At 38.0% G+C, this 14,933-nt stretch overlaps 1 protein-coding gene across 4 annotated transcripts in view; it reads left to right on the plus strand.

The window, feature by feature from the left end:
- SEPTIN14 (septin 14) overlaps window positions 1-5,206 on the plus strand; it is a 95,276-nt gene extending 90,070 nt beyond the window's left edge. For all 4 annotated transcript variants that reach the window (XM_082714383.1, XM_082714385.1, XM_082714386.1 and 1 more), the window contains one exon: window positions 1,833-5,206. In XM_082714383.1, the coding sequence (XP_082570509.1) occupies window positions 1,833-2,012 (180 nt within the window). In that variant the 3' untranslated portion in view covers window positions 2,013-5,206. The remainder of the gene's footprint in view (window positions 1-1,832) is intronic.
- Window positions 5,207-14,933: the final 9,727 nt, after the last annotated feature.

The raw sequence follows: 14,933 nt of genomic DNA on the forward strand, positions 1-14,933 counted from the left end.
GAAGCCAGTGTCAGTGCTGTATCTGTTCCAGCACGTGGCTCTGTGTTTATGCTGAGGAACTTAGGAAGGTCCCAGACAGCTCCTTTGTTCCTGGAGAGAAGGAACAAACCATTTCCCAAGGCAAATGGTCCCAGACAGCTCCTTTGTTCCTGGAGAGAAGTCTCAGTGAATGCTGCCTCTCAGGTATGCACTCTGAGAAGAATAAATAATCTTTCACCTATGTGCCCCAGGTGTTCTCCAGATTGCTGTTTCCAAGCAATATGCCCCTGGGTTGTCTGTATATCTTCTCTCCAGGAGCAGGGCAGTGCCCTCAGGGCTCTATCCCAACAAAGCCTGCTGACCTTTAAAACTCCAGGCTTTAAGCCTGACAGTTTGCAAGAACTCACAAAGCTCAGTCACTCTTACTTTCCAAACCAATGGCTTTGGGGAAATGTTCTCATGGTGTGTTCCCCTGTGTAGTCCTCTGTCTCATGCCATTTCTGTGTGACAACAGCTCTCTGCCCTTCACAGCACCTGTGATCCATTTCTCCCCAAAATCACATCTCCACACTTAAAATGTGGCCTCCTCTCTCCCTTTAGTTGTGGAGTTTGTTCTGTCACTCTTGAGGTTGATTTTCGGCATGTTTAGATAGTTATTTAGGTGTGTTTCTGGGATGAGGTGAACCTCAGGTCCTCCTATTCCACTGCTATTTTCCTTCCAAGACTCACCTTTCCATGTTTAGGGGAAACTTTTTTTTTTCGTTCTGATTTTGCCCTCATTTATAGATACCAGACTATCTTATCCCCAGCTTTTCTAATTGTGTATAGATATTCATTTCCCTCTCAGGGATGAAAATATAATTCTAAGAGATATCCAACTTCAGCAGAGGAAAAAGTAATCTTTGTTTTTATACCATGGATCTCAAACTTTGCTGCACGTTAAAATCACCTAGGAATTTTTAAAAGCTGTGATGCTCAGGTTTCCACTCCAGATAGTGTGATGCAACTGATCTGTGTACAACCTGTGCACTGGGAGATTTGCAAGCTTACTGAATGATTCTAATGGGCATCTAGAGTTAAGAACCCCTAGTATTAACAATGTTCTATGGTCTTCATAGCCCTATAAATTAGTTAATTAATATTATGACAGTTTAGGCTCCTAGTCTGTTTTTCAAAAGGTTAAACTGAAAATGAGTCTGTACTTCATACTTTTACATCATAGTAACCATAACTTTAAAAATAATATGTCCTCTGATGCATACAAGCAATCCTTATGTTGAATAAATTCATGCTAAAGACCCAGCCCTTTCTGTAATGGAAAGTAAGGTGATATTATTTCCTTCCTATGGCTAACTGGGCTCATTTTAAGTACCACAGATTAAATGAGATCTCAGAAGCAAGTAAAAAGTAACTGAATGAGGTTTTTGTTTCTTCCTATAATTATGCTAAAGAATGCCTTTATCAATTAAATGTCAAGAAACATTTTATAATCCATGTCATATTTTAATGTATGTACTTTTAGTGGACAGGGATTTATCAAATTTTAGTCAAAGAGATTTATGGTAAAATGTAGAGTTAAAAATATTACCTCATTAGGAAAAATTTCTACAATTGAATATTTTCCATAACTTTGTGTTTTATTCCATTTGGCTCAATGCGGACACATTTAAAATTAAAAGAAATTGCATACCTGATTTTTTACTTTAAATATGAAACTTTGAAACTGTTATTAATATCAAACTCTACTCTGATGTAGTCTGTTTGATAACCAGTAGAAAAGACAAGCATGTTCCTGGGAATGTGCCACCTGGGAATAGAGTGCTTTTAGTCGTAACTGCACATTTGTTCCCCAGCTACAGGAAAAGTTTGAGCATCTTAAAAGAGTCCAGCAAGAAGAGACAATGAAACTTGAGGAGGAGAGAAGACAACTGGAAGAAGAAATAATAGATTTTTATAAAATGAAGGCTGTTTCTGAAACATTACAAACTCAAGTGTGTACCAATATAAAGAAGGAAAAAGAGCGTAAGAAGTAGTCTTCTCTTACACTTCTGTGTACTGTAGAACCTATCACTCTCAATTCTGTCTTCTGGTGAGATGATCTTTACAGTACTTAACTGTACTAGTTTTAAAATTTGTTTTATTATTGTATATGTTCACCAACTAGAATGTTAACTCCTCAAGAGCAGGTACCTTGACCATCTTGTTAGATTCTGTATCCTCAGTGTTTATAATAAAGACTAGCACAGAATTTCCACTCAGTAAGTATTTGCTAAAATGAAAAAAAAAATCAAAGGAATATATAGCACAGTGTAAATAGTGTTGATAAACTGTGAGATTTTTTTAAACTATACCTCTGGCTGTACTTCCAGTGCACATCTTAAAATATATCTGAATATAAGTAGGGGATTTGTTTAAAAAGAAAAAAAAGAAAGAACTTGGGGACTTGTTCATGAGCCATAGGTGTAAAATATGGTATAAAACAATCTAATATTGGGAGAGAAGAGTTAAGATGGTGAAGAAGTAGGGGGATTCTGGGTTTTTCTTATCCCTCAAACACAGTTGTATTGAGGCCAGATCACTTGGAACACCCAGGAAATTGATCTGAGAATTGGAAGAAGGATGTCCACAGTTGGAGGCAGGTGTGAGGTACATGGAAGTGATTTGGGGGAGAGAAAAGCTGCTGTGCTGCAGAATGGAGGGAACCCTTTCCACAGAGAGAAAAGGGAGATTGGGAGAGAAGTGTTGAGAGAGTGAGGTGTCAGGTTCTGGCAAGAAGAAAACCTGGGGGGAACTGAGTGGCACAGGTTTTTCCACCGTGTGTGGAACTCATGCTCAGGGATTTTGAAAACAACATTACTTTTGTAGGAGCAAAACTGTAGCATACACTCCTGGAGAGAAGGAGGGCTCTGGCCTGGGAGTGCACAAAGAGTGGTGTAGGGATCAATCACCAGGGTGGCTCTGGGAGAAATTGTTCACCATTCTGGGGTACATTTGGAGGAGGGTATATTGCCTCTCCAAGGACAATAGACCCTGCAGTCACCAGCAAATGGCCTTTCATAGTTAGGGGTCAAAGGTGAGGGCAGGGGATGGATAGCCCAGTTGCTGATTTTTGAGGTGAACGTACCATAGATTCTGAGCACTGCAAAGGCAGGAGACAGTTTTCTGGGGGCAAGAAGGACTAGTAAGAGTATAGCTGGCCTCTGATCCAGAGGAGGGAGTGGATACCAATGGTCGGCTCCTTTAAGATTTGGAGTTTTGAATCCCAGCTCTGCCAAATATACAATGCAGGAAAACTGAGTACTGTGTACCTTAACAGCCTTCCATCTCCTGTGAGCGCCTCCTGAACAGCAGGGTGTGTGAGATTCCCTTGTCTAGGAAAGAGAGATGGGGATGTCATCATTTTACTCCCACTATCAACACAGTCAGACATCAGAGAGCAACACAGTGGCCCCCAGTGGAGGTGGGAGTTGCTTACATCAACCTCCATAAGCCTCCCCACCCCATTCTTGGCAACTGTTTTGTTTTTTTAATTTAATTAATTTATTTATTTTAATTTCTTTTCAGTGTAACAGAATTCATTGTTTATGCACCACACCCAGTGCTCCATGCAATCCATGCCCTCCATAATACCCACTACCTGGCTCCCCCAACCTTCCACCCCTTTTGTTTTGTTTTTAACAAGGGCAGGATTGATTCTGAGCCAGCACAGCAGGCCTCTCTCCCAGAAGAGCAAAACAGGTAACAGGCCACATGCACTAAGTCTACTAATCATTGAGTGCTTCAAAGCATCCCCTTCAGTTCTGGTAGAAATAGGCTCAGGCCATATATATTTAAACTTATTCTTTTGTACTTTTTCTTTTTTCTTTGGAATTAGGCTTATAGTTTTTTTGTTTGTTTACTTGTTTGTTTCATTTCATTTTCTCTTTTTTCTTTGGATCAGGCTTCTTTTTTTCCTTTCCTTTTTTTCTTTAGAATCAGGGTAATAGTTTTTGTTGTTGTTATGTAATGTTAATCATCATAGAGTACATGATTAGTTTTTGATGTAGTGTTCAACAATTCATTATTTGTATATAACATCCAGTGCTCATTACAACATATACCCTCCTTAATACCCATCACTGGGCTACCCCATCTCCCCACCCCCCTCCCCTCTAAAGCTTTCAGTTTATTTCCCAGTCTGTCATGGCTTATCTGCCTCTCTGACTCCCTCCTTTCAGTTTTCCCTTCTTCCCCTTAATGTCCTCTGTGCGAGTCCTTATGTTCCACATGAGTAAAACCATATGATATTTGTCTTTATCTGCTTGATTTATGTCACTTTTAGCATAATCCCCTCTAGTTCCATCCATGTTGATGCAAATTGTGGGTACTCATCCTTTCTGATGGCTGAGTAATATTCTATTGTATAAAGGAACCATATCTTCTTTATCCATTTATTTGCTGAAGGGCATCTCAGTTCCTTCTATAGATGAGCTATTGTAGACATTGCTGCTATGAACATTGGGGTGCAGGAGACTTTCTTTTCACTGCATCTGTATAATTGGGGTAAATACCCAGTAGAGCAATTCTGGGGTCATAGGGTAGCTCTATTTTTAGCATCTTGAGGAACTTCCATCTGTTTTCTGGAGTGACTATACCAGCTTGAATTCCCACCAACAGTGTAAGAGGATTCCCCTTTCTCCACATGCTCAGTAGAATTTGTTGTTTCCTGCCTTGTTAACTTCTGTCATTCTAAGAGATGTAAGGTGGTATCTCAATATGGTTTTTTACAATTTTATTTTATTTTTTCAGTGTTCTAAGATGCATTGTTTATGCACCATACCCAGTGCTTCATGCAATATGTGCCATCCTTAACACCTAGCACCAGGCTCACCCAACCCCCCCACACTCCTCTGCTCCAAAACCCTCAGTTTGTTCCTCAGAGTCCACAGTTTCTCATAGTTTATCTCCCCCTCTGCCATCAGAAAGGATGAATACCCAACTTTTGTATCAACATACACAGAAGAATGAAGGAGATTATGCTGAGCGAAATAAGTCAAGTAGAGAGAGTCAATTATCAATATGGTTTTGATTTGAATTTCCCTGATGACTAGTGATGTTGAACATTTTTTGATGTGTCTCTTAGCCATTTGTATGTCTTCTTTGGAGAAGTGTCTGTTCATGTCTTCTGCCCGTTTTTTGATGTGATTATTTGTTTTTGGGGTGCTGAGTTTGAGAAGTTCTTTTTTTTTTTTTTTTGCAGTTTGAATTATGACTATTACTCAGAGAAGTTCTTTATAGATTGGAACTACCCGGAGAAGCTCTTTATAGACTTTGTATACACCCTTTATCTGTAATGTTATTTACAAATATCTTCTCCCAACCAGTGTTGTCTCTTAGTTTTGTTGACTGTTTCGTTTGTTAGGCAGAAGCTTTTTTTCTTGATGAAGTCCTAAAAGTTCATTTTTGGTTTTGCTTCCCTTGCCTTTGGAGACATGTCTAGCAAGAAGTTACTGCAGCTGAGTTTGAAGACGTTACTGCCTGTGTTCTCCTCTAGGGTTTTGATGGCTTTCTTTCTCACATTGAGATCTTTCATCCATTTTGAGTTTATCTTTGTATATGGTCTAAGAGAATGGTTGAGCTCATTCTTCTGTGTATAGCTGTCAAATTTCCCTAGCACCATTTATTGAAGAAACTGTCTTTTTCCCATTGAATATTTTTTCTTGCTTTGTTGAAGATTAGTTGACCATAGAGTTGAGGGTCCATTTCTGGACACTATACTCTGTTCTGCTGATCTATTTGTCTGTTTTTGTGCCAGTACATGCTGTCTTGGTGATTACAGCTTTGTAATAGAGCATAAAATCAGGCAATGTGATGCCCCCAGCTTTGGTTTCCTTTTCAACATTCCCTTGGCAATTCATAGTTTTTTCTGTTTCCATACAAATTTTAAAATTATTTTTTCCAGCTCTTTGAAAAAATGCCAATTTTATATTAATAGGGATGGTGTTGGAAATGTAGATTGCTTTGATAGCATAGACATTTAACCATGTTTATTCTTCCAACCCTTGAGCATGGAATACTTTTCCATCTTTTTCTGTCTTCCTCAATTTTTTCCCTAAGTGTTCTGTAGTTTCTATAGTACAGATCCTTTATCTTTTTAGTTAGGTTTATTCCTAGGTACATTATTGTTTTTGGTGTTATTGTAAATAACAATCAATTCCTTAAGGACAATAAGGAATTGACAATAAGGAATCGATTCCTTAATTTCTCTTTCTACAGTTACATTATTACTGTACAGAAAAGCAACTGATTTCTGTGCATTGATATTCTTTTTTTATCCTGCCACATTACTGAATTCTTGTTTGAATTCTAGTAACTTGGGGGGGGGTGAAAACTTTTAAGTTTTCCACATAGAGTATCATATTTCTGCAAAGAGAGAGAGAGTTGGACTACTTTTTTGCCAATTTGAATACTGTTTTTTCATTTTGTGTTCTGATTGCTGTTGCTAAGACTTCTAGTACTATATTGAACAATAGTGGTGAGAGTGGACATCCTGGTCATGTTCCTGATCTTATGGGAAAGGCTCTCAGCTTTTCCCAATTGAGAATGATATTTACTTTGGATTTTATGAAGTTGAGGAATGTTCCCTACATCCCTATACTCTGAAGAGTTTTAATCAGAGGAATGTTCCCTACATCCCTATACTCTGAAGAGTTTTAATCAGAAAGGATGCTGTATTTTGTCAAATGCTTTTTTTGGCATCAATTAATAGAACACCGTGGTTCTTGTCTTTTCTTTTATTAATGTGTTCTATCACATTATCACATTGATTGATTTGTGAATGTTGAACCACCCTTGCATCCCAGGAATAAATTACACCTGGTCATGATGGATAATCCTTTCATGTACTGTTGGATCCTATTGGCTAGGATCTTGAGTATTTTGGCATCTATGTTAACCTTGGATATTAGTATTTAATTCTCCCTTTTGATTGGGTCTTTGCCTGGTTTTGAGATCATGGTAATCCTGGCCTCATGGAGAAAGTATGGAAGTTTTCCTTCCACTTCTATTTTTTTTTTTTTATTTTCAGCCTAACTGTATTCATTGTTTTTGTACCACACCCAGTGCTCCATGCAATATGTGCCCTCCCTAATACCCACCACCACTTCTATTTTTTGAATGAGCTTCAGAAGAATAAGTATTATTTCTTCTTTAAATGTTTGGTAGAATTCCCCTGGGAAGCCATTTGGCCCAGGATTCTTGTTTTTTGGGAGGTTTTTGATACTCTTTCAATTTTGTTCCTGGTTATTGGTCTATTCAGATAGTCTATTTCTTCCTGTTTCAGTCTTGGTATTTTATAAGTTTCTGGGAAGGCATCCATTTGTTCCAGGTTGCTTAATTTATTGGCATATAGTTGTTGATCATAATTTCTAATAATTATTCCTATTTCCTTGGTGTTAGTCATGATCTCTCCCTTTTCATTCATGATTTGATTAATTTGAGTCCTTTCTCTTTTCTTTTGCATAAGTCTGGCTAGAAGTTTATCAATCTTCTTAATTTTTTCCAAAGAACCAGCTTCTAGTTCATTGATCTGCTCTACTGTTTTTGGTGTTTCTATTTCATTGGTCTTCTCTAATCTTTATTTTTTCTCTTCTCCTGCTTGGTTTAGATTTTATTTACTGTTCTTTCTCCAGCTCCTTTAGTTGTAAGGTTAGCTTGTATATTTGGGATTTTTCTACATTTTTGAGTGAGGCTTAGTTGGCTATATATTTCCTCCTTAGGACCACCTTTGCAGTATCACATAAGTTTTGTAATGATGTGTTTTCATTCTCATTGGTTTTGATGAATTGTTTAAGTTCTTCTTTGATTTCCTGGTTGACCCAATCATTCTTGAGCAGTATGCTCTTTAACTTTCAAGTGTTTTAATTTCTTCCTATTTTCCCCTTATGATTGAGCTCCTGTTTCAGGGCAGTTTCATTTGAAAATATGTCAAAAAATGGGCAGAAGACGTGAACAGACATTTCTCCAAAGAACACATACAAGTGGCTACCAGACACATGAAAAAACGTTCATCATCTTTAGCCATCAGGGAAATTCAAATCAAAACCACACTGAGATACCACCTTACACCAGTTAGAATGGCAAAGATTAACAACACAGGAAACAACATATGTTGAAGAGGATGTGAAGAAAGGAGAACCCTCTTACACTGTTGTTGGGAATGCAAGTTGGTGCAGCCACTTTGGAAAACAGTGTGGAGATTCTTCCAAAAATTAAAAATAGAGCTATCCTATGACCCTGCAATTGCACTACTGGGTATTTACCCCAAAGATACAGATGTAGTGAAAGGAAGGGCCATCTGTACCCCAATGGTCGTAGCAACAATGTCCACAATGGTCAAATTGTGGAAAGAGCCAAGATGCCCTTCAACAGATGAGTGGATAGAGAAGATGTAGCCCATATATAAAATGGAATATTACCCAGCCTTCAAAAAGGACGAATACCCAACTTTTGCAGCAACATGGGTGGGGTTGGAGGAGATTATGCTGAGTGAAATAAGTCAAGCAGAGAGTCAATTATCATACGGTTTCACTTACTTGTGGAACATAAGGAATAACATGGAGGACATTAGGAGAAGGAAAGGAAAAGTGAATTGGAGGAAATCCGAGGGGGGAGAAGAACCATGAGAGTCTGTGGACCCTGAGAAAAAAACTGAGGGTTTTAGAGGGGAGGGAGTGGGGGGATGGGTGAGCCTGGTGGTGGGTATTAAGGAGGGCATGTATTACATGGAACATTGGGTGTTGTACATAAACAATGAATCTTGGAACACAGCATTGAAAAACTAATGATGTATTTTATGTGACTAACATAACACAGTAATAAAAAGAAAAAAGAAAAGAATAAAATAAATAAGATAAAATAAAAATGTGATCCTTTCTAACAAAAAAAAAAAAAAAAAAAAAAAAAAAGGAAAGGAAAAAAAATGAAGACTGATCCAAAAAAAAAAGAAAAAACCAAAAAGGAGATGGAAAGAAAACCAAACAAGTCAGAAAGCATAAGCCTGATTCAAAGAGGAAGAGAGAGAGAGAGAGAGAGAGAGAGAAAAGAAAGAAAGAAAAGAATACAGCCTAGTCCTATTTCCACTGGAACTGAAGGGGATGCTGTGAGGCACTGTATGGGACTTATGGCATGCTGCCTGTGTTGCCCCTCTAGGGAAGAGGTCTGCTGGGCTGACTTTGAGTCAATCTTTCCCCCGTTTAAAAAAAAAAAATAAGCATTTGCCAAGCATGGGTGGCAGGGTTTAATGTAAGGGGCTTCTATCTTCAGTGGGGGTTGCTGTGTTGTTCTCTGCAGTCCAATTGTATTTGTAGCAATGGTAAAATAGTGCTACCCCAGTCTCTTGTCTATGGACAGGGGATTTCCTGTCTCCATTTCAGGAAGCCCTGCAAAAAGTTGAGGGCCATTAGCATGCCTGTCTGGACAGCTCTCCTGCTTTTATCTTTTGTACATGTCTGGGATTTAAAACTCCAAATCTTAAAGGACTTGGCACACCTTGGATCTGCTCCCTCCTTAGATGAGAGCCCTTCTGTGTTCTTATTAGGGCCCTTTGAACCACAAAAACTGTCTATGTCTGTGCAGTGTGCAGAATCTATGGTGTAGACAACAAAAAGCAACGACTAGGTTATCCACCCTCTGTGCATGCCTCTTTGCCCTGCCAATGGGAGCCAGTTTTCTGGTGCCTGCATGGTCTTTCATCCTTGGAGAGACAATATACCCTCTTCCAAATGTACTCCAGGAAGGGGAATGATCTCTCTCTGTGTGACCCAGGAGATCTCTACACCACCTTGTGTACACTGTTGGGCCAGAGCCATCCTTCTCTACAGGTGTACCTGCTATAGCTCTGTTCAGCCAAAACTTGTGTACTTCCAAAATCTCAGACTTTGAGCTACACTCACTGCAAAAAAACCTGTGTACCAAGTGAAGTAGCACACCACTGCACTTAGTACACCAGTATAAAATGTATTATAATATTCTGAAAACACTACTTGTAGAGAAAACCCAGGACTAAAACAGATGCTTAATTCCCCCAAATGTTTTCCACAGCTCCCCAGGTTCTTGTGTGAATCTTACATCACACTCTCTCAGCCACTCTCTCCCTATCTCTCTTTTTTCTCCCCATGGAAATTATTCCCTCCGCTTTGCAGGATGGCGGCTTTCTCTCCCCCAATTCACTTCCATACACCTTGTACCTGCCACACCATATCCCTCCAACCATGGAAATTCTTCTTCCAATGCTCAGACCAATTTCCTGGGTATTCCAAGTGATCTGATCTCTATACAGCCAAGTCCAAGGAACAAGGAACTCTATTCCCACTAGAAAAGTCAATTTAATACATTCTGTAAATGCCCAGGCATAAAAGGAAGGAATGCTAGTTGTATATGTGAGTACATATAGCGTTATTAAATGAAATATATGTTCACCACACTATGGTGTATGTTACATGGATTGTTTCAAAGTTTAAAGTAGTTTTCTAAGAGTGAGAATATATGATAACATAAAAGCAGTATGATTTCAGTAAAAAAATATGGTCTTCATGAATATGGCATGTAACACACTCTGTAAAGGCATTAATATGAAAGATTTTTAAAAAGATTTTATTTATTTATTTGACAGAGAGAGATCACAAGTAGTCAGAGAGGCAGGCAGAGTGAGAGGGGGGAAGCAGGCTCACCCCTGAGCAGAGAGCCTAATGTGGGACTCGATCCTAGGACCCTGGGATCATGACCTGAGCATAAGGCAGAGACTTTAATCCACTGAGGCACCCAGGTGCCCCAATATGAAAGATGTTTTAAAAATAATGTTTAAGGGCACCTGTGTGGCTCAGTTGGTTAAGCAACTGCCTTCGGCTCAGGTCATGATCCCGGACTTCCAGAATCGAGTCCCACATCGGGCTCCCACCTCCTTGGGGAGTCTGCTTCTCCCTCTGACCTTCTCCTCTCTCATGCTCTTTCTCACTCATTCTCTCTCAAATAAATAAATAAAATCTTTAAAAAAATAATATTTTTTAATATTTTATTGCAGTAAATGTAGGTCGTACACCACTATAAGGTGTACTATAATATTCTGAGAACACCAATTGTACAGAAACCCAGGAACTAAACAGCTGGTGAATTCTACCAAATGTTTAATGAAGAACTTCTCAAACCCTTACAAAAAATTTAAGAATAGAAGCACTTTCAAACTCTTTCTATGAGGCCAACATTATACTGTTATTAATCCAGATAAGGACTCCAGAAGTAAAAAAAAAATCTTTAGACCAATATTCTTGATGAATATAGGTACAAAAATTCTCAGAAAATATTAAGAAACCAAATTAAAAAAAATGTTAAAAAGATTATATACCATAACCAAGTAGCATTTATTCCTGAGGGGCTAGTATGGTTCAAAACATATAAATCAATAAATATGATATATCACATTAATAGAATTAAAGATAAAATCATATTATCTCAGTAGATGCAAAAATAAATTTGACAAAATATGAAATTCTTTCATAATAAAACCACCAAAAAATTGTGTAGAGAAGTAGAATACCTCAGCATAATAAAGGCCACATACAACAAAGTCACAGTTCACATTATAATCAATGGTAAAACACTGCAAACTTTTCTTCTAAAATCAGGAGTACAATGATGCCTAAAACTGCCTGATGAGGTTGAAGAAATTTGAACTCCTGAAATTTATCAAGGTTATGAAAATAAGGAATAGTCTCAGAATCAGGATGAAGAAAGATTCATATTTTTATGTAGTTGTTGTACTTGGTAATACTTGTATTGAAGTGTGTTTGTGGATTAGATTTTCAACATTGTTGTTAGCCTGATGTGTGAGTTGTATACTATCATTGAATTAAATTGTAACTAAACTGGGAAAAATACGTTGGAGAATTTTCTGTGAAGAACCAAATGTGCATCATTAACCACTGAATGAAGGGATATTAGATATTGCAAGTTTTCTGAGATTTGAAATTATTTGAAAACACTTTTATAAATGACCATTTTAATACTATGCCATGGTTATGCCATTAAGGAGCTCTAAAATCAAACTTTATTATAGAAGATAAACCTATTTAAACCCATAGGAAAGGGGCGCCTGGGTGGCTCAGTGGGTTAAAGCCTCTGCCTTCAGCTCAGGTCATGATCCCAGGGTCCTGGGATCGAGTCCCTCATTGGGCTCTCTGCTCAGGGGGGAGCCTGCTTCCCTTCCTCTCTCTCTGCCTGCCTCTCTACCTGCTTGTGATCTCTGCTGTCAAATAAATGAATAAATTCTTAAAAAAATAAACCCACAGGAAATAAGTGCCTAATCTAATTGACCTTGTAAAAGGTCAATTAAAAGTTTAATTAAAGTTAATTAAAGTTAGTTAGTGTGTATTATTTTTTTCAAGGTAGAGTTCAGTGATTCATTAGTTATATACAACACAAAATTTCATTCTATCAAGTGCCCTCATTAATGTCCATCACCCAATTACTATTTCTTCACCACACTTCCCATCTAGGAATTCTCAATTTGTTCCCTATAAGTGAGGGTCTCTTTTATTTGCCTCTCTATCTTATTTTATTTTTCCTTCCCTTCACCTATGTTCATCTGCTTTGTTTCTTAAGTTCCACATATGAGTGAAATTATGTGGTATTTTTCTTTCTCTGACAGACTTATTTAGCTTAATATAATACCCTCTGGTTCCATCCACATCATTGCAAATGGCAAAATTTCATTTTTTTGATGACTGAGTAATATTCCATCACACACACACACACACACACACACACACACACACACCCCACTTCTTTATCCATTTGTCAGTTGATGACCATCTAGGCTTTTTCAATATTTTGGCAATTGTGGACATTCCTGCTATAAACATTGGGGCTCAAACATTATGACTCAAAGAGGAAACAAACAACCAGACTGGAAGACAACCTATAGAATGGGAAAAGACATGGGCAACAATGGGCAACATTGTTTGTTGCCTCTTTGAGTCATAATTTTTCTATTCTTTGAATAAATACTTGATGGTGCAATTCCCGAGTCATAGGGTAGCTCTATTTTTAACTTTTTGAGGAACCTTCCAGAGTAGCTATACCAGTTTGCATTCCCACCAATGGTGTAAGAGGGTTCCTTTTTCTCTGCATCTTCACCGACATCTGTTGTTTCCTGAGGTGTTAATTTTAGACCTCCTGACAGGTGTGAAGTAATATCTCATTGTGGTTTTGTTTTTATAGTTCCATGGTGATGAGTGATGATGAACATTTTTTTCATGAGTCTCTAAGCCATTTGTATTTTCTTTGGAAAAGTGTCTATCCATGTGTTCTGCCAATTTCTTGACTGGACTTTTTGTTTTTTTGGGTGTTGAGTCTGATAAGTTCTTTATAGATTTTGAATACTAGACCTTTATCTGATATGTCATTTGTGAATATCTTTTCCCATTCTATGGGTTGTCTTCCAGTCTGGTTGTTTGTTTCCTTTGCTGGGCAGAAATTTTTACCCTGGTGAAATCCCAATAGTTCATTTTTACTTTTGTTTCCCTTGCCTCTGCAAACATGCCTAAGAAGTAGTTTTTCAGCCATCATCAAATAGGTTACTGCCTGTGTTCTCCTCTAGGATCTTGATAGATTCCTATCACACGTTTAGGTCTTTCATCCATTTTTAGTTTATTTTTGTGGTCCAGTTTCATTCTTCTACATGTGGCTGTCCAGGTTTCCCAACACCATTTGCTAAAGAGACTTGTTTCCGCCCCCACCCCTCCTCTTGGATATTCTTTCCTGCTTTGTTGAAGATTAATTGACCATGAGCTGAGAATGCATTTCTGGGTTTTCTATTCTGTTCCATTGATCTATGTTTCTGTTTTTGTGCCAGTACCATACTGTCTTGACTGCAGCTTTGTAATATTGCTTGATGTCTGGGACTGTGATGCCTTCAGCTTTGTATTTCTTTCTCAGCATTTCTTTGGCTATTCAGGGTCTTTTTGGGTTCCATACAAATTTTAGGATTTTTTCCCAGCTCTTTGAGAAATGCTGATGGTATTTTTTAAAATTTTTTATTTTTTATAAACATATATTTTTATCACCAGGGGTACAGGTCTGTGAATCACCAGGTTTACACACTTCACAGCACTCACCAAAGCACATACCCTCCCCAATGTCCATAATCCCACCCCCTTCTCCCAAACCCCCTCCCCCCAGCAACCCTCAGTTTGTTTTGTGAGATTAAGAGTCACTTATGGTTTGTCTCCCTCCCAATCCCATCTTGTTTCATTGATTCTTCTCCTACCCACTTAAGCCCCCATGTTGCATCACTACTTCCTCATATCAGGGAGATCATATGATAGTTGTCTTTCTCTGCTTGACTTATTTCGCTAAGCATGATACGCTCTAGTTCCATCCACGCTGTTGCAAATGGCAAGATTTCATTTCTTTTGATGGCTGCATAGTATTCCATTGTGTATATATACCACATCTTCTTGATCCATTCATCTGTTGATGGACATCTAGGTTCTTTCCATAGTTTGGTGCTGATGGTATTTTGATAGGGATTGCTTTGAATGTGTAGATTGCTTTGGGTAGTATAGACAATTTAACAATATTTGTTCTTCCAGTCCAAGACCATGAAATGTTTTTCCATTTCTTTGTTCCTTTCTCAATTTCGTTCTTAAGTGCTTTTTGGTTTTGAGAGCACAGTTCTTTTACCTGTTTGGTTCATTTTATTCTGAGGTATCTTATGGTTTTTCATACAATTGTAAATGGGATTGATTCCTTGATTTCTCATTCTCCTGTTTCATTGTTAGTGTATAGAAATGTATTGATTTTATATCTTGTGGCTTTGTTGAATTCCTGTAACAGTTATAGCAATTTTGGGGTAGAGTCTTTTCAGTTTTCTTTTTTTTAAAAAAATTAACATATAATGTATTATTTGCTCCAGGGTT

This window comes from Mustela nivalis, assembly GCF_964662115.1.
Source record: "Mustela nivalis genome assembly, chromosome: 19".
Taxonomy (NCBI): Eukaryota; Metazoa; Chordata; class Mammalia; order Carnivora; family Mustelidae; genus Mustela; species Mustela nivalis.